Source organism: Aythya marila, assembly GCF_965140915.1.
Source record: "Aythya marila genome assembly, chromosome: Z".
Taxonomy (NCBI): domain Eukaryota; kingdom Metazoa; phylum Chordata; class Aves; order Anseriformes; family Anatidae; genus Aythya; species Aythya marila.
Window position 1 is genome coordinate 25,563,434 of NC_139080.1, and position 18,458 is coordinate 25,581,891.

Below are 18,458 nucleotides of genomic sequence, written 5' to 3' on the forward strand. Positions count from 1 at the left end.
CAGACATATCCCTTCATTATCTAGGCAGTTATTAATCAGAACTAGGTTCATCAAACCCTATGAAGAGAGAGTCTGAGACATCCTAAAGTTTTCACCAACTTCTATTGAGGCAGGGGGATGAACTTCAGAGCTGCTGAGTACTCAGAACACTTGATTTTTGGTGACTGAGTGTGAGACAAAGAGCCAGATATCAGATCTGAAGGTCTCTGGCATGCAGCTGGATTAATCAGCATTGGTTGTTAATTGAACATCAGAGAAGAAGCTGTTTACCCCCACGTTTGCCAGGTGGCACTCACAGAAAACATACAAATCCATCCACGCTCTGCCAAGCTTGGACAGAGCTGTGGTCCTCTGCTGTGCTTCCTAGAGCTCTCCAGGCTTACACTCCTCTTCTGGGTCACCAAAGATGAGAAAAATAACATGTATTTGTGTATCAGACTTCACATGTATTCTGGACATTTGACCAAAAACCTTAAATGGGAAAGGTGCTGGTAGGTGGCATGTGCTGCATAAGAAGGTGTAGGCAACACTGTTAAACACATTTATGCCCATAACGTTACTTTAATAGTTTACAGTTTTACAGCTACATATGTTCAAAATGATAATTTCCAGAAAACTGCACAAGACTTGGGAAGTTCAACAAAAATGTTTTAAAGAGCTCTTCAGAAAAATACAACATCATAGTGTTTTGCCAACTCTTGGAATGTATTTATTCATGTTTGGGTTTGTGTAAGGAAGTTTCCATGCTTTAAATTTTTATTAAAAACATGTCATTAGAAATAAATACCACATTTATAGTCATAAACAAACAAGTCATTTTTGCACACACTACTGCTGGATTTCCTTTTACAAAACTGGAAATGTATTCCACCATCTTATTTTTTTTTTTGTTTATTCCTGATATAAAAGGATAAAGTTAACCATATGAAGTTTATACTTATCAGTTTTGTGTGTGCTCAGACTGAATACACTGAGGATTTATGTCTGTTTCCCTAATAACACTTATATTGGAAACATAGACTTCTGTTCTTGCTATTGATTTTGAATATAGTAAATTATCCTAAATATTGCAGAAAAATTATCATGGTAGTAACAAAGATTAATATACTTTTTCCTGCTTTCTCATGAGAATGACTGATTTGTATGGGGAAAAAAGGGGGAATATGCTTGTACTGTAGAAAGGCTCAAAGGATCAATAACACCAGCTGGTAAAGGAAAAATACTTTTTTTTTTTTTTTTTTTTAATTTGCCAGAACCTTATTGTCATTAGCTGTGTGAAAAAATGTTGCCTGGTTTCTCAGATACTAGGGAAGCAGAATTCCTCAATGCTGTTCTCTTTTCTGTTTTCTATTTCCTGCAGATCAAGCTGATAGTACTCAAACGTCACACGATTGATGTGCTTGCCACTGGAGACCATTCGTAGCACAGTATTGTCACAACCAATCTTCATTTGGGCTAATTAGGGAAAAGGGATAGAGACATAAGGATAAATTTATACCAGAGAGAGGGAAAAGTGATATGTAGTGTTGGGAATTACAAAGCACTAATGCATACTGCTTTGGAAACAAAGCACATTTGGGTGTAGCGATGACCGTCAGGTAGTGGCATTGCTGACTAAATGCCTTCCTCTGCATTTGTTGGCTTTACTTTATAATGGCCTGGCTATTTCATTAAATGTTGTAGCCTTTACTCATGCAAACACCACTCACCTCCCATCCATCTGCAGTCTCAACTACAGACATGACACGGAATTTATACATGCTTGCACTCACTGGTTAGATACCACAAGTGACAGGCGAGAACAGCGGCACCCTATCCTGGAGATCTCCAAAACTAACAACACTGAAACACTGGGAGAGCAGAGACACAAGATGGGATTTTCCTTCCTTTATGCTGCCAGGAAAGCATGCTTTGATCTTTTTGCAGTGCTCATTATTTGCTCAGTTCCAGTGCTTACTTGTTAAGGCTTTGGGCAGTGCCTGGACCATTAGGCTGTGGTGTGTTGAAAGGTGATGGAGAGGGTACTCCAAGGTACCACACTCCCTCGGCCCCACATCTGTGTGCTGCAGAGCTCTATCCATCTCATCACTGCAACACTGCTTTCTCTCCTCAATTAAATATTAGGGAAACTGGAAATTGTTATTTATGTGTGGAGAAAGAAGTCACTGACATGGCACTGTTGTGAAAGAGGCTCAGCCTGAAAGCAGTGGGTGAGGGTTTTGAGGCTTTTTGGGGTATGCTTTGCTTCTACAGCAGAAAGGAAGGCACTGAGAACACAACAAAAGTGAGAAAAAATGCCTGAACTGAAAATGTAACTCCTCTACCTTCATTTATTATGACTTTCCAGGCTTGTCTGTCTGTTGACACTAATAATAATATGTGTCATAGGAAAACTGTTTTAAAAATGTATATAACTTGATTATAATTACCGCAGGGGCAAGTGAAGGTATTCATGGGTGTGCTGCATCACACCCCCCCTGCTACAGGCTCGAAGAGATTTAGCTCTCGTGTTCTGCTACATGTGAAGTTCACCAGTCTAGAGGAAATCTGGGTTTGAGAAGGCCCTGCATGGCCCTCTCTGGTTTGGTATTTTGTCATGCAGAGGTAAGTGGAAGAAGGAGTACTCACCAGACCCATGAAAGGAGTGACAGAGATCAGCTAGTGGAAACATCTTGGATGGGTCTAAACCAGTTCCCCCCAACAGCTCTACAAAATCTCCCACTCCCGCACAGCCTGCTGATGGTTTCTAAGAAGACAGAGATTAAAAGTTATTTGTTTTTTTCATCAAAATATAGCAATTTGCTAGACAAGACTGCAGTCAACAGCAGGTTTTAGAGTACTTTGTGCTCAAATCCATGTGAAATCAAAGCTGTTCTCATCTCAATCAATAAATAGTACTTCAATTTGTGAGTTAATTTAAGAGACTCTCAGAGAAAGATCTAAGTGAACTCTGGAAAATCACTGGCTTGCAGTTAAGTTGTCGATCCAGTTGCTTTCAGTGCAAGTAAGCAATCTCATTCTGGGTGCAATTAATTTGATGTGTAATCAAATTAATAGAGCCATAGGGCCGCACGCATGCCCACACAGCTGGCAGACAGTAACTTAGGCTCCAAAATAACCTCGCTTTCAGATTCCTAAGCAGAAAGTAATGCCAAATCTCACCGTTCTGACTAAGAGAATAGTCCCTGCTGTGGTCTCTTGTCTGCCCAATACTGAATAATGGGCCATCTCAAAGTCTGTTTTGGGACAAGTTGTTTCTAGGCATCCTGAACCATCAGCCCTGAAGCTGCTGGTTCACAGGCTTCAAGAGCAGAGAAGGAGCTCCTGGCAGGACAGAGACATCGGCTTTTTGATCAGGCGTACTGGTATTTTCTAGCTAACTTGTAATAAAGGAAGATTTTTTTCCTCTTATGTATTAAAACTTTACACTTGATTTAAATTTTTGTTTGCCTTTGTTTTCTTGTAACAAGAGTGGGGGTCTCCTTCTTTGTAGTGTGGAAGAGTGAGTGTCCCTGTGAAAACAACATGTAAGGCAAGGCTACAGCTATGGACTGGTCTGAGGCAATCAATATTTAAAATCCGCACCTTCTGTAATTCTGTGACTGATTTTGCCCTCATGCACCAAGCTGTGAGCTGAATTTCCTCAGTCTGGCCAGTCTCTATCTGCACTGCAAGACTGACCATCTTTTCCTGAGCACTTCCCATCTGTGCTCAGACCTTTCCTTGCTCACCACTTGCCCACACCTTGTTCCCTTTTACTGTGCAAGCAAAATTTAAACATCTCTTAAAAACTCCTCACTCCCCTCTAGGAACTTCCCCATATCCATTTTCCAGTTGATCTGCAGCCTGGGTCGTGCAGTCTCAGGACTCTCAAGACACTATCAGACTCCTAACAGCTCCACCTCTGGTATGATTTACTCTTTTCATTTGAATTTTTAAGCCTGTCCACCTCTTTTTTTTTTTTTTTTTTTTTTTTTTTTTCTTTCTTTCTGCAGAATTAGCAGATCAGCTCCTGCTGCTGATCAGCATATACAGCTAACATTTATTGCTCATTTTTTGTCTTGACAAAAATAGATCATTTCTGCAGTTTCACTCAAGCTGCCCTTTATGCTGTCTGCTGGTGGGGTACCACACACAGACTCAAATAGCTGTGTCTTCATTTTGCTCTAACCTTTTCCTTAAAGCTCTTCTTGGTGCAAACCACTCAAAACAAAACAAAAAAAAAAACAAAAACAGATTAGCAACAGAGCCCCCTGTGTTGCCCTGACAGGGATTTGTTCACTGTTTCTTGTCTTGTTTCCACCAGTTGCCTGCTGAATTTCTGTCTTCTCATGTCCTGCCTCCCACCAGCACCTTGCCTGTGTCAGCTGTGTGCCCTGACTGCTGCTCAGACACAGGCAATCCCCACGGAGGACCTCAGCTACCAGTCTCACTGGAACCAGAAAACAAAGTTTTTTTTTCTATCCTTCTGGACATCTTCACCTTTTCAGACCTCCCAGGCCCAGGGTGCTACCAACAGCTCTTGTCCTCTCCTGCCTGCTCATCACTTGAGCATCAAATGCTGTGCATCAGAGCAAACAGAGCAGAGGATGCTCAGCACACTGAGCATCTGTAGTGAACACATCTGTTTTTTCACCATGCTCATACCTCACTGCCTAACCTGCATCTCCTTTCTCTGTTCAGAGTGCTTCCCGCTTTCATTAGTTTAAATGCAGACAGACAGCTCTGAGAGAACACTCTTTTCTTTCTAATTAAATGCTTGCTGTAACAAAGAGTAAGAAATATTTACATGTGCTAATGGTACTTTGCATAATTTGATTGCCTCTGCAATGTTACAGAGTCAATAACAGCAGAGACAGACCCAGCTCTGGTCTCTGGGGGTGCTGGCACGCATGGTGGGCACATACATGATCTGGAGCACACATGCCCTAAAAGCCAGTGCTGTGGCCATCCCTTCTTCACCCCTTCCTCCCCTGTCCATGCCCAGAGAAGATGCACGTGGTAGTGATTTATTAAGAAACAAAACCCACTCACCTTTAGAAAGAGGCCATTTAAATGTCCCAGGATGAGATCGGATATTTTTATCACCACTGGGTATATTATAGAAAAGCTGCAGTTTCTGTGCTGATGAGGAATGACCATGGTGAACCTTCCCGAGGGAGTCTGAGAGATGACATTGCAAGCTGGGGCACAGGAGAAGGTGCAGATGTTACTTGTACAGCCATTACTGCCCACATTTAGCAAAATCGTGTACTTTTGGTACTAACAAGTAAAAAACAATTTAACAGCTGAGAGTTAAAACCAAAATACTAAAAAGTATGCCTAAAATATTTTTAGGTTTTCTCGCCTGGCATTTATTCCCTAGAAATTTCCTTCCCATTGCTTATGGTGTAGAATGGGTTCTATCAGAATTTGAGGGTGAGGCCATCAAATAGGAGAGCTCACACCCCAAATCCACGCGTCAGGGATTTGTGTTCTCAGGGGCTCCTACTTTTTGCCAGTTAAAGCGAAATATGGATGAAGGGCTTTCATTTACCTTTGACTTGTCATTGCACAATACTGCCAGCAAACCCCCAAGCCCTCTCCTGCTCCTTATAACTGGGGTTCCCTTACCCTGTGAAACACCCCACTCAAACTAGAGCAGGCACATGCTTATTTTGTTTTGAAGTTCAAAATCATCAGTTCAGGTAGTAGCTTATCGCTGGTGTGCGTGACCCAAGGGATCCTCCATGCAGGCAATGGAGGCCTGCAGCTGCTTTGGCCAGCAGTTGATGGACAGAAGCAAGCTCCAGCAGTTGCACACAATGATCAGGTCCATGGGCACAAAGCCACACCAGCCTGGAGACCCAGTGTCCAGGCTCGTGTCTTAACAACTCAAAGTTAGGGAAGGGCAGACATGCTCTCACCTTCATCTTTCGCATTGTAAGGCAGATGAATCAGATTTATTAGTCAAACAGCTTAAATACTGAAGATAGATGTCCTGTCCTCTTTTGGAAAAGTGTTGCAAGTGACCAATATTTGTACCTTGCTAGCTCGTGGGCTCAGGGAAATAACTTGCGAGTAGGTCCTTGGGATCATATATCACTCTCCATGTTACTGTTCAATATACTGATTGTACTGCTGAACTTTTTCAAATATTTTTTCCTCATTGTTCACCCAGATTTAGAAATTGCTCAGATTAAAATCTCTAGTTTAATACTACCCGTTCAAGCCAAATGTGACAGGACACAACAATATTAGATTTGAAGAGATCATCTTTGAAAGAAAGATCCTTCTTGTCCTGAATACAGAAGAAATTATGAAGTTCTCTTGTATAGTTCTCTAATTTTCTTTCCTGAGATACAAGCTGAGCCTGAGTCAAACCGCCAGGCAGGCAGCTCCACAAAAGTCACTGGAACTGTGTTGATACAGATAAAATCAGAGAGAATTCAGTGCAAACCATCACTTTTGTTTTGCTTTCCACCCCAGATGTAAGCTATTTAATTAGATAAAATAAGACTTACGGAAGAGGTTGGTAGTTTTCTTGACTGTGACAGTAAATCCATTGCCTGGGTGGTGAATCCTGAAGAAGATCATCGCCACGTTCTGTGATGACCTGACGCTCCTCTGCATGTTGCCACTTTCACAGAAGTCTGTGTATCTTTCAGAAGTGGGGAGGGGATGGTCCAAGGAACTAGGAAATTTCTCTCCTTTGAGTATCCAGCCATCAAATACCTATAGGGGTTCAATAATTGAAACCAGGGCTTTTGCATATCATCTTCTCAGCAGAGAAGAGAAGTGTAAAGTGTTACGCTGTTTTATTTTGACACCAGATAGCTTGTTAAAAACCCCTAGGTAAAGCCAAAAAATCTTTGCATTTATCTATTTCCTAACATTTAACTAATAATTAAAGCTTAAATCAATATATAGGAATGGGATGGTTATAAATTTTATTGTTTTTATTTCCTTCAGGTGACAATTTTGGTGACTTGTTTTTGAGGGAGACAGCTCTCTTTGCTCCAACACCATCAAATTCACATCAGTTTTTGATTTATTAGTACTGCTGTTCAATTGCTACTAAAACTAATTTATAATGTGAAAGCCACATCAAACAAAAGTCACACTTCTGAGCTGTGGACATGAAGTCCACTGACCTGCCTGTAATCTTCCACCATCCATGTTTTGCAGCTCGTCTTCAATGTGCCCAGAGCCCCCCAGAGCATCCATGTTTCAGTCCAAAAGAAAAGCATGATAAATCTTAGGGGAGGAATTATCAGCAGGGGGATTGCTCTCACCTGTGTCTTTTCTTTCAGCTCACTGTAATCACTAGAGAGCACAACAAATGCTGCCTACTGGGCTAGAGCTTAAGCAGCAACCTCTGCAAATCTTTCTTTCACAACAGAAATAGCAACAAATTGGCCCTCACCATGTTCAGGAAGACCTGTCAGAAACATGCCAGAACTGGAAATCTGTGTTAACCCTAGCACAGCTGTGCAGTTACCTTCCCTTCCTAGCACTTCCAGTTCCCTCCTGCCTGCTCTCACCTGATAACTCCTTTTGTGCTCTGATCATGCTTTGAAAATCGGAGGACCAGATCCTGCTGCTGCTGCGGTGAGTAATCCTGATGTGAGCGTGTGTGGGACGTTTTGGTGGAAGACCTGCAGGATTGGTTTCCAGATTTGCTAGAACTGCAAATTTTCTGAACTTGTGAGAAGCAGCTGCCCAAATCACATCAGGGAAAAGCTGCCTGTATGAATACAGTAGCAACTGGGGACACCATAATCAGAGGAAGGAAACCTTTATAAAGTTTTAAAGGTTGCTTGCTATTTTTTTTTTAGCTTTCACAAGTATCTATGAGTCTAGGAAGAAAATCCCTGAAATCATCCTGTAGCAACATTTGGAGAGACCCCAACCAAGGGACAGAGGGACAAGACCCCCCAGCAGAGGGACAAGGACAGGGCTAAAGGGCAGTTTTCCTCCTCCTTCCCCCCCCGCAGCTCAGCTTGCAGCCATTCAGGAGGGGCTCTGTGCTGTGCATAAAGGGCAGAGCAAGAGGTAAAGGGAGCAGGCAGGTACCTTCAAACCTCCCCTCACCACCAAAACTGAGTTCAGGTCTTGGTCACACATCTGTCTGCTACCAAATTGCTCCAGTAATTTATTTTTTTTTTTTAGTTCTGGACTATAAATGGCTTTGCATCACAGACCTCTCTCTGTTTGGAGCATGCTCTAGCAGGGCCATTTGATAGTCTTTCCTGCAATGATCCACACATTAACAAGTTAATGCAGTGAGTGGAGGTCCTCACAAAGTAATAGCATTTCAGAGGGCTGTCATTATCTCCTCACATAATTTATGTTATCACAGAGACAACAAGAAAACCCTCCTACCGGGGCTGAGAGCCTTGGCTAGCACCGACCAAGCTTTTTGGTCAGTCTGCCAGCTGCAGACACTTCAGTGGAGGTGCTCCTGGAAAAGTTTGGAAGAGACCATGCTGCAGTTTGGAGACTGATTCCCTGCCTGCGATAGACTTTGCTTTATGGGGGTGGTGGTGGTGGGAATGCCACCAAAGCACCTGGGGGAGGAGGAGCAGCAGTCCCAGAGATGGATGCTTTGTAAAAGGCTGTTCTGTATGCGCACACACACACACGCACTCGCGTGCCCTTCCACACACAGCCAGCATCTCACACACCAGAGCAGGGACACAGGGACAAGCAGCAGGAGCTGCCAACTCCTTACCTTCAGGAAATCGCCTCCTTGGCAGTCAATGTCTACGAAGTCATAGTCTATCGTGATGAGCTCCTCAGGCTCGCCGATGAAGAAGGTCGCACAGTGCAGCTGGGGCTGCTCTGCGGTGAAGGTGAACTGCCCCTCTATACTCAGCATGTCAATGCAGCCTGCAGGGACAGAGCCGGGAGCTGCTGCCTCTGCCTGCTCAGAAGGGAGACCCAGTGCCCACTCCCCCTGCACAGGGAAGGGGAGAGCGAGGAGAGACCCCGCACTGAGACCCAGTCAGTAGGGAGGAGAGAAAGACGGCTGAGCAATCGGGGATGCTCACAGGTGTGGTGGGGGAAAATGACACATCACAGCATCTCTGAGCTGAAAACTGCATCTGCATGTGTACACAAGTGTATAAAAACTGAGTTCCTTTGTATTTATCCCTCATCACAGCTTTTCCATCTACCACTTCCCCTGGAGACAGACCCTGCCCGCGACTGCAGATGGATGACCCCCAACCTCCTCCCATCAGTGGAAAATCAGTTCTGACCCCCAGCCTCCTTCAGAGCCCCTCTTTGAGCTCTCTGCCTCAGCCACAGCTTGCGGAGGTTTTAACACTCTGCCTGTCTCCCCCCTGCCCTGCAAAATGCACCTGCAGCTCTGTCACTCCCAAATTACCCCAAGCTCACCCCCCCCCAGGAACCTCCCACTCCTCAGAGAGACCCAGCAGAGCTTTGAAGAAACTCACGGAGCGACCGCCGGTAGATCTGTCCTGCAGAAAGCTCTCGCTTCAAATCTTCGCTGAGGAGTAGGAAGGGCTCATCTTCACCAGCATCCCTTACCTGTCAGGGAAACAGGGCAAGAAGAGGCTGGGGCAAAGCAAAAAACAGCCCCCTCCTTGCACTTCTCTAAAATAGGTGCTGGCAGATTAAATCCCTTCTCCGGGAAGGGTGCAGCTGTGCAAGAGCTTAGTCAGAAAGCTGCTTTAGTGGGGGAGCAAACCTGCACCTTAGAGGTTAGCCCAGCTCAGCACACAGCAAGTGTCTCAATTACTTAGCAAAAAGTGCAAGTTTGAGAAAAGGACAAATAAATGAAAGGAGTGCTTTTATATTAATGTCACACCTCTGGTCAGGTGCAGAGGGAATGGGAATAGGAAAGGAGAGTCAAATCCCAATTCTCAGGAGATGGAAATAAAGTTAGAAGAGAGCAGAAAAGCACATCAAGGTGCATTAGCCATCAGCCCCATTGCTCACCTCTAGGTATCTGGTCTCCCCTTTGTAGGCTGCCAGGAAGATGAGGACAAGGTGGCACTGAAGCTGGAAGGCAGACGGCATGCTGGCACCCCTCTCTGCCCACGCTAAGTGCCTGCTGCTCTGTGCTGGGAGGCAGGAGCCGCCAGGGCATCTTCCAGCGACTCTTTTTATAGAGCTGTTGGGAGGGGAGGCACTTGGTCCCCGTACTGATAGGGTAACCCATGGTAACTGAATTCCTCTCGCAGTGACACAGTACGTGGGCATGACGAGGGTCCAAATCACAGCCACAGATTCCCCAGCCAACAGCGCTCCCCTTGCTGGCAGATGTCTTTTCTACTTCTCTGTCTGGTGGAGCTGAAAAGCTCCGAGGAGGAGAGCGTGTTCCCGCACAGCCAGGGCGCTTGCTCCCTGTGGTGATTTCCAGTTACTCAAAAGCAAAGTGAGAATCAAAGAGCATCCCTCCCTCCTCCTCCTCCTCTCTGGTCTCAGGGCATTTCAGACCTGCAGGGCTCCTCCTGCTGCTCCGCAGCATGCAGCATGAACACTGACCTCCTGGTCCTGTGCCTGTGGTGGGGGCACAAAGGGGTCTGCAGCAAGTACACAGGAAAATGAGACAGTCCTCTGCAGCAGACACAGCTTTCACACAGAAATTAGGAAAACTTGGGGGTCCTAAGGGAGTATTTCCCACAGAACTGCTGATACAGCTGTCCCTCATCCCTGATCCTCAGGGGAAATTTGAGAAATACCTTCAAAGGATGAACCTGGAGATGAAAATTTGTAACTCTGCAGAGTACTGAAAATCATGAACTCGAACTCAGTGACTAGTTTTATGGCATACTCTAATTTTCCTCTGACCCTGAGTGATCCACTGATGGTGTGCATACAATACCTACAATTTGCCCATCTCAGTCATCTTGATAACATCTTCTCAGCTACGCTTTTCTGTCAAAATCTCATTTTGGTTCAGTAAAACTTAAAAAACAATATGATCCAAACTTGCAGAGCTTTAACTTTGCTGCTCCTGATTTCAATCTTAAGGATGGTAGACAGGAACATTTGCCAGTTGTTTCACACCACTTAATGGTCAAATAATAATAGCAAAAAATACTACTCTGTCTATATGCTTTGATTTTATTATGCTATAATTCTTATGTTTGGAGTTTACTTTAAACTATAATATTCCTCAGTATCTGCATAGCACTTCTGTGATTATGCAGTATCTGCATGATTTCCAATAGCATAAAGAATACTGAGGAAACAGAAAATGTTTTTGAACTTTTCACACTAGGTTGTACTCAAAGGTTGCTAAAACTGCTTCAGGGAACTGTGTGGTTAATTGCTGAATGAACCAAGACTGAATTAATTCATCTTCATGTACTTGCCTTGAATTGTTAACTGCGATTTTAAGCAAGCATCATCAGAAGCACTACGGGAGCTCAGAATTTAAATACTCTGGAGTTCTTCAGGGACTGAACTTGTGGAGGAAAGCTGTAGGGTTTAGCCACGGCCTGTGAGAGGGTGGCTGGGAGGTTGCTCGGGGTGGTGTGAGATGCCCCAGAGACCACCAGGAGCCTGCATGACCTGAGGGGGTTGCAGAAGAGCCCAGCCTCTTGTACTTCTCTGATCACACACTTGCTTTCTGAAGAGAAGAAGAAAGTCAGGATCATTGCATAGCAGGCAGCTTGGTGCTTGTTTGGAAAATAACAGAGGTTTGACTAAAGTAGCCAGAAGTGGTAGCTGGAGACCTACTACAGCCCCAATAAGAACCTCACTCCCCCTGCTACCCATATTCCCAGCCCTTGGCAGCCCCCAGCCCCATTCTGGCTGGGGTGCCTGCACTTACCCTGCCGGCCTAAGCCTCAGAGACTGTGTCCTCCTTGGATGCCTTTACTAAGTGAGGAAGAGTGCTCGGTTGTCTGAGGATTTCACCAGTTACTGAAGATTTGGTTGAATTCATCTGCAAAAAGGAGTGAAGGACAGGTGACACTGCAGCAAAACCTATTTCAGATCATCTGTGATCTGATCTGCTCTCACAAAATACACCAAGAGAAACACCATGGTTTTAAACCCTTCCCAGTGAAGGGTAGCTGAGGCCTGGGCTAACACAGCATTACCTGGGGGGGGTGCCCAGAAGAGCAGGTAACCCTGGGGCCATAGCACAGCAAGCTGCTGGCACCAGGAGGTGTGAGGACTGTAATACAATCTTGAAGATGGTGGAGAAAGGTGAGGAGCCACCTCAGGCCTACAAAGGCTTCATGCTTCTGACACAGCACCTGCAGGAGTTTGCTTTGAGCACTGCAAATATTCTGCATGGCGTTATTGCTAAAGCTAAACTCAGATGCCTGTTGCTGTAGAAGGGGAATTCACTATTAGCAGGGACACTCATGCAACTTGCTGTTTCCTCCGTGCCACATCTTGCTTTGCATTTCAGCTCTGTGCTCAGCAGCAACTGGTGAGGAAGGCACAGTGACATCCTGCCCAGCCTCCTCGTGAAGCCACCCAGCACCAGAGGTGATTCCCTGCTTCCTAAAGCATAGGGCTAACACAGTCACAGGATGGTTGAGGTGGAAAGGACCTCCATTCAGCCCACCCCAAACCCTGAGTTGCCCCTCTGCCGTCAGAGTCTCCCCTTGCCTGCACAGACCAGACCCTCGCTCCAGCTCTGCGTGTGCTTAAGGATGAGGCTGAACTTGTCAGATGTGATTACACCTATCAAAGCAAAGAAAAATCAGCAATTTAATCAGGGTTCAAAATATCCCTAGGGCACTTTGGAAGGGAAAAGCACCTTAAATGTGATACAAACCCTTGGGCAAATGAGAAGAGTGCCTTTATTTATTTATTTATTTTATTTTTATTGGGTTGAGTCACAGTAACACTTAATAGGACAATATTTTTTGTTAACATCAGATTACATAACAAAGAAAAGCACATTCCCACCCTGTCCAACCCCGCTGTAGACCAGATAATCTCATGTTGTGACACCTCCACTACACCAGCAACCTCTGTGGCTGTAACACAGCCCTGGGAGCACCTATCTCCTGCCTGGCAGAAGCAGGACATCACCTGCCCTACACCGTGGTGGCACCTCAGATCCTGCAGAGCATTGTACTGCTAGAGCTGGGGTCTGTAGGTGGGTTCAGATGCCCACAGCTGCCTGTCCCATGGTGAAAATTCCCCCACACAGTGTTGGGAGCTTGTAGGTGTCTTGTCAGCTGCTTTTTCAGACAAGAGAGATCGCAGTTGTGGTGAGAGGTGGAGAAAATACAGCAGAATAGAGAGTAGTGAAACAAGCCTTGTTTACTCTCCCCTGTGGAGATCAAGTGATGCTCTGTGCTATAATGCAGTCAGTAATTGTGTTTTCCTTTCCTTTGAGGTAAGGTGGTTGGTACTGTGAGGCTGTGTACGATGATCTTGGAACTGAGCTTTGCAGAAAGCAGTGCTCCAGCTACAGGCACTCCTTAGGGCTGCCTTGATGATGAGAACAGGGACTGGGTGTTACAAACCACATAGGATCCCTGGTCTCCAAAAGGGTTTTTTGAGCCCGCAGCTCCCTAAAACAACACACTTCCATGCTTGAATTCCTGTGAAAGGTCATTATATTTCCACACAAGCTTCTTCACAACCATAGCACAGGCTGTAGCCATCATTCCCTCCCCTCAGAGTGGAAATTTCCCCTGCAGCTAATTGCCCCCTACACCCAAGGGAAGCCCAGAGCTTTCTCACTCCACACAAACCACAGCTCCTGGATTTCCTGTGATATACCTGTTGAAAACTTTGGTCTTCTAATTTGGGCCATATTTTAAACCCTGTATTTCTTAATTCCCCTGGGCTGCAGTTTGAGTCTTAGCACAAGCACCAGAGCAGATCAAACCTCCCTCTAACACCAGAACCTCAGACAAATGTTAGTTTTCCTGTATAGCCACATCCCCATGCAAGCTCTGTCTCCTTCACGCCGCAGGGAACATCCCAGTGACAGGCTGCTGCACATCCCACAGGGACTCCCCTGCTCGTCCACACCAGGCAAATCCTCTGCCTGCTCAGAACAGCAGCAAGCCCATAGTGCTTCACCACCAACAGCATGGGTAAGAAGGACTTCTCCTGCCTCAGGCAGTCCATCCTCAGCTGCTCATGCTGATTTCTCATGGATGCTCAGCCCAGCTGGAGAAACGATGCAGGGCATTGAATGTGCAGGAACTCTGGCTGTGGTTTAACCTTGCTGTGTCAGCTGCTAAACACTGTGCTGAGTTAACATGTATTTCTCTTATGCTTATCCCTGCTTTAATTCAGAATTAAACAAGAAAGTAGCTTTTCCTTTTCTATGGTGTCTGGGAAATGTAACACTATCTAGCTGTTGCTGTTTCTCATGTGGCAGCAGGTCCCACACCATTGTCTGTGTCTTTGCACATAGGGGATTGCTGCACATCACTGGCATTTTATTATAGAGCTATGCCATTCAACTGGCTGCAATCCCTTCCACATATTAGTCCTGAACAGTGGGATTAACTAGCCTAGATTAAGGAGACAAAGAAATCTAGAGGCTCTAAAATGTCATAATTACTACTGTGAGGGGCAAGTTTTCAATCCCGTGATTACTAAATTCTTTGCTAGCAATCAATTACTGCTCTGAAAAAAAATGCCACGGAAAAGGAAACAAAGGTGAGGCTGCATGAAAAATCACAGCTGCAGGGGTCATTAGGAAACCATATCCTTAATATAGACTTACACAGAACATCACTTCAAAGCCTGAGGGATTGTGAAACTAGAGCCACATGTTTAGAATAGAAGGGAATGACAGAACAGAGTAGCTCATTTGGAAGGGATCTTCAAAGACTATCTAGTCCAACTGCCTGAGGAAGCTCCTGCCTCTAGTCCATTTCCCTTATCCTATAAGTCACCATAGGAAACACTGAAGTCCCTGAATCCCTTCACAGTACTCACAGATCATTACTGAACACTTCACTTCAGTTCTGAGGGCTAGAGGGGAAGATTTTGTATTCCCATACATCTCCATTGCCCCAGGCTCCTATGCATGTTTCTGCCTCCTCCCTTGCAGGTGCTGGGGAGAAGGAGAAAGAAGAGGAGTGAGACTTTGCAGCCACATCCCATTGCTAACCATCAGGTCCCCTCTCCACTAACAGGTTATGCCATGCTATGTGTTACCACAGCTGATTAGGGCCAGTTAATTGTCAAGACATGGTGCCAAATTTCTCTGTGTGTCCAGCACACACTGCCTACCACACCCCAGGGCAATGGGTCACTGCTCTGCCCAGGTCCTGGCCAGGGAGCAACCTGTAGTACAGAAAAATCAATGGAGAGCTAATTAACGTCTCAAAAACCCTTGTCATTTGGAGGGCCCAAAATGTGACTGACAGACCCCTTGGAACTGTGATGATCATAACTACATGATCATGACTACATCTGGGGACCACTTGTGGCATGAGATGTGAGTTTCTTTGTTGCCACAGCAGTAATTGGTGGATAAGCACCCATTCTACAAAACGCACCGGTGGAACTACTGGAAAAAAAAAAACAGTTTAAGTAGCCAGGCTGTTGTCATACAACAGGAAAGGTACATCTCAACATGATTAAAGTAATTAAGTTGTGCCTATCAGTGTTTTGATACACAAACCCAACCATAGTTGCAATGACAACTGAAACCAAGCACCAAAAGTACAGTGTTCGGGATCTCATTTTGTACCTTTACTCTACCTCTGTTTTGGGGGAGTCAGGCAAATCTTCTGGCAACATATGATCCATCCTGAACCCAACACTCCTCCCACTGCAGGCAATGGGCATTTCTGCCACTACCTGCTGTCCCCAGCTCTGTGTGCTGGTAGAGGAAAATCTACCACCTCTTCCAAGCCTTGCAGTACATCTTTCTGTAATGACACTTCTGTTACTTGTGTGTGTATGAATAAGTTGGCCTTAAATAGAGATGAACTTTCAGTAAGGTGAAGTAAATGTAGCTTGTTAACTCTGGGCAGTTTAACACAAGAGATGTGTGATTTGTTATGTTGAGTAGCTTTGAGAAATGACGAATGCCTGTGGATTGGTGAACAGAAAGACTATCAGCATTGTGCAGGCTTGATGATAAGTGTTGCATTAACACTATTTATGGCATTGAATAAGAACAAGAATTGTGAAGCTCGCAGTTTAGCGGGTTACAAATAATCAAGCAAATATTATATTCAGACACTGAGATTACCCTGAGGGCGATGATCACTACGAGCTCTGCCTGTGACTCAGTGCAGAGTCTACACAAAGCAGTTGGGGCCAAGAAGTGGGAGTGGAGAAAAGTTTTCTCCCAGGAAGAAAAAAAGAGATGTGGGAGGGGGTGATGGGGAAAGGCATGTGCCATGGCTCTGGTGTTAGGAGAGTTTCAGGACATTTGCCCACCTGGGATGTCAACTCTGACCATGGCTCCAACATGAGAGATCTGGTAGATGCTCCATATCTTTGTCCTCCTTTTCTCCATGTCTGCATCCCAACAGATCAGCACTGGGTTGTGTCAGTCTTCACCTAAAGTAGTGGCTTCCCTGACCCGTCCCAGTGTCCTTGGAGAAGAGCAGTTTCCTTCCCAGAATGGGGCACAATTACTGGTGTTGCACTTTGCTCGGAGGCAAACATCAGATTACGCGCCAGACCTGCAGAGGACACAGGGTGTTTCAGCCACTGCTTCCTCTCCTCTCCCAGACTTGAGTTACCAGAACATTTGTCATTTTATTTTCAATGCTGAGGTCACCTTAGAATACAAAATATTATTTTTGGATATATTGAAAAATCTTACTACTTACACACACCTCATTCCAAAATTTGTTAGAATTGGGTCACTGTGAAGAACAAAATTCCTCTCTGACAGAGCTCCCCTTCAAAGAGTGATATGAAATATTTTTCCTATCCAAGGACAAGTACTTCTCAGCTGAAGTGACTGTCTCCTTGATTGATTCTCACTCATCCAGGGAAAGAGCTGTGATTCAACCTGATCGTCTCCAACAGTGTTAGGTATTACAATAATGGGCCATTTCAGAAATACTGTGGATTGTAACACAGTTCAGCTAGTCAATATGAGTCAGATAAGAGATGCCAGCATACCCAGCATATCGATGTATTTATCCTCTCAGCTACTCCTACCACTTAGCTCTTTTTCACATGCATGTAATTCCTCCCCTTCTAGACAGAAGTACCGCAGTGTTTCGTGTCAATGAAAAAAAACAAACATTGAAGGACTTTGAGATCACCTGGCATTCTTCCACCTCCTGAAGCCTAGAGACAGCTTAGACTTTGATAGAAATTTCACAGACCGTCTCTTACCTCAGGTCTGCCAACATGTTTTTTCACTGCACAGAGAAATCAAACTCAGCTTTCAAATTCTCATGAATTGATTTCACTTAATTTGTTTCCTGGGGCAACAAAAAATGACAAAAATTTTCCCTGAGTGACAACTGTAAAATAGGTCATTGATGCAAAGACAAAAAAGCTTTAGCTTCTCCTAATCAAGACATTTGTAGTTTAACAGGACAGAGCTCTCCAGAACTATATCTCCTCCAACTACCTGTAGCTTAAACATGTGGACCTATCTGCCACTGCCACTCAACATCCACAGCCAGAGCTGGGGAAGATGCAGTTTTTGCAGTGTTCTCAGTTTCCTGACATTTTTCAGCTCACAAAGAAAAAAAAACAAAAAACAACCTTATCTAAAACCCCAGCAGGTTCACTTGCCCTTCAGCTCCTCACAACTTGTTCTACCCACAGGTTTTTCCTGTCCATGTGCTTTTCTGGGTTCATGCAACAGATGTGAATGTGGAGTCATCCTAACACATGGAGCTTTAAGAGAGACTCCACCAGCAGAGATACTTGGTACCCATACTGTGACTGTTTGCTCTGCAACACACAAAGTCAACCAAGACCTGAGAGTGACAGCTTGTAATTTGAAGGAGATAAACCAAAGGAACATCTCCCACTGATTTATCCTACAAATACCTGTACTCTGAGCAACAGCTTCTTCTGTTTTCCTCTCAGCTGCCTTGTTGCAACATTTGCAATTTTACAGATATGTCCTTATTTAGCCAACCAGCTAACAGAAGCACAACTTTCCATTGACGGCTAATTTAAAGTCATAAGCACATGTCCTCAGCTGTTGCAAAATTACGCCACTAAGTGCAATAGGCTTTGTTGTTTTATATCAGCTGAGAATCTACTTGCTAGGGCAAAATAAGTGGATGCAGCTGCAGTTCTCTTCCTTGGGAGTAGTCCCCCTCTTACACAACTGATTGCAGGTGGCTGGAATTTGGTATTTAAAAAGACTTTTTTATTTTTTAATGTATCTGGAGAAGTTCACTCATCTGCTCTGCCTGATGGTTACGCAAGGGCATGTAGCCCAGCTCAGAGGAAAGGACATGGATGAAAATGTCCTTGCTTAGAAAAAAAAGATTGCTAGATCATAAACAAAAAATCTTATCTCATGCAGTATCATGTGGAAGAAGAAAGATAAAATTGAAAATGTGACCTCTTTT

General features: G+C 44.7%; 1 protein-coding gene across 4 annotated transcripts in view; it reads right to left on the bottom strand.

The window, feature by feature from the left end:
• Nucleotides 1–676: 676 nt before the first annotated feature.
• CRHBP (corticotropin releasing hormone binding protein) overlaps nt 677–18,458 on the bottom strand; it is a 63,108-nt gene continuing 45,326 nt past the window's right edge. The window contains exons 3-11 of one of the 4 annotated variants that reach the window (XM_082782664.1): nt 16,342–16,589; nt 11,789–11,902; nt 9,946–10,120; nt 9,441–9,534; nt 8,714–8,871; nt 6,504–6,714; nt 5,035–5,183; nt 2,629–2,746; nt 677–1,455 (exon numbers count right to left, since the gene is read on the bottom strand). In XM_082782664.1, the coding sequence (XP_082638790.1) occupies nt 1,298–1,455; nt 2,629–2,746; nt 5,035–5,183; nt 6,504–6,714; nt 8,714–8,871; nt 9,441–9,534; nt 9,946–10,026 (969 nt within the window). In that variant the 5' untranslated portion in view covers nt 10,027–10,120; nt 11,789–11,902; nt 16,342–16,589 and the 3' untranslated portion in view covers nt 677–1,297. Of the gene's footprint in view, nt 1,456–2,628; nt 2,747–5,034; nt 5,184–6,503; nt 6,715–8,713; nt 8,872–9,440; nt 9,535–9,945; nt 10,354–11,788; nt 11,903–16,341; nt 16,590–18,458 lie in introns of all 4 variants that reach the window. The other 3 variants (XM_082782663.1, XM_082782665.1, XM_082782666.1) reach the window with 3 other exon arrangements.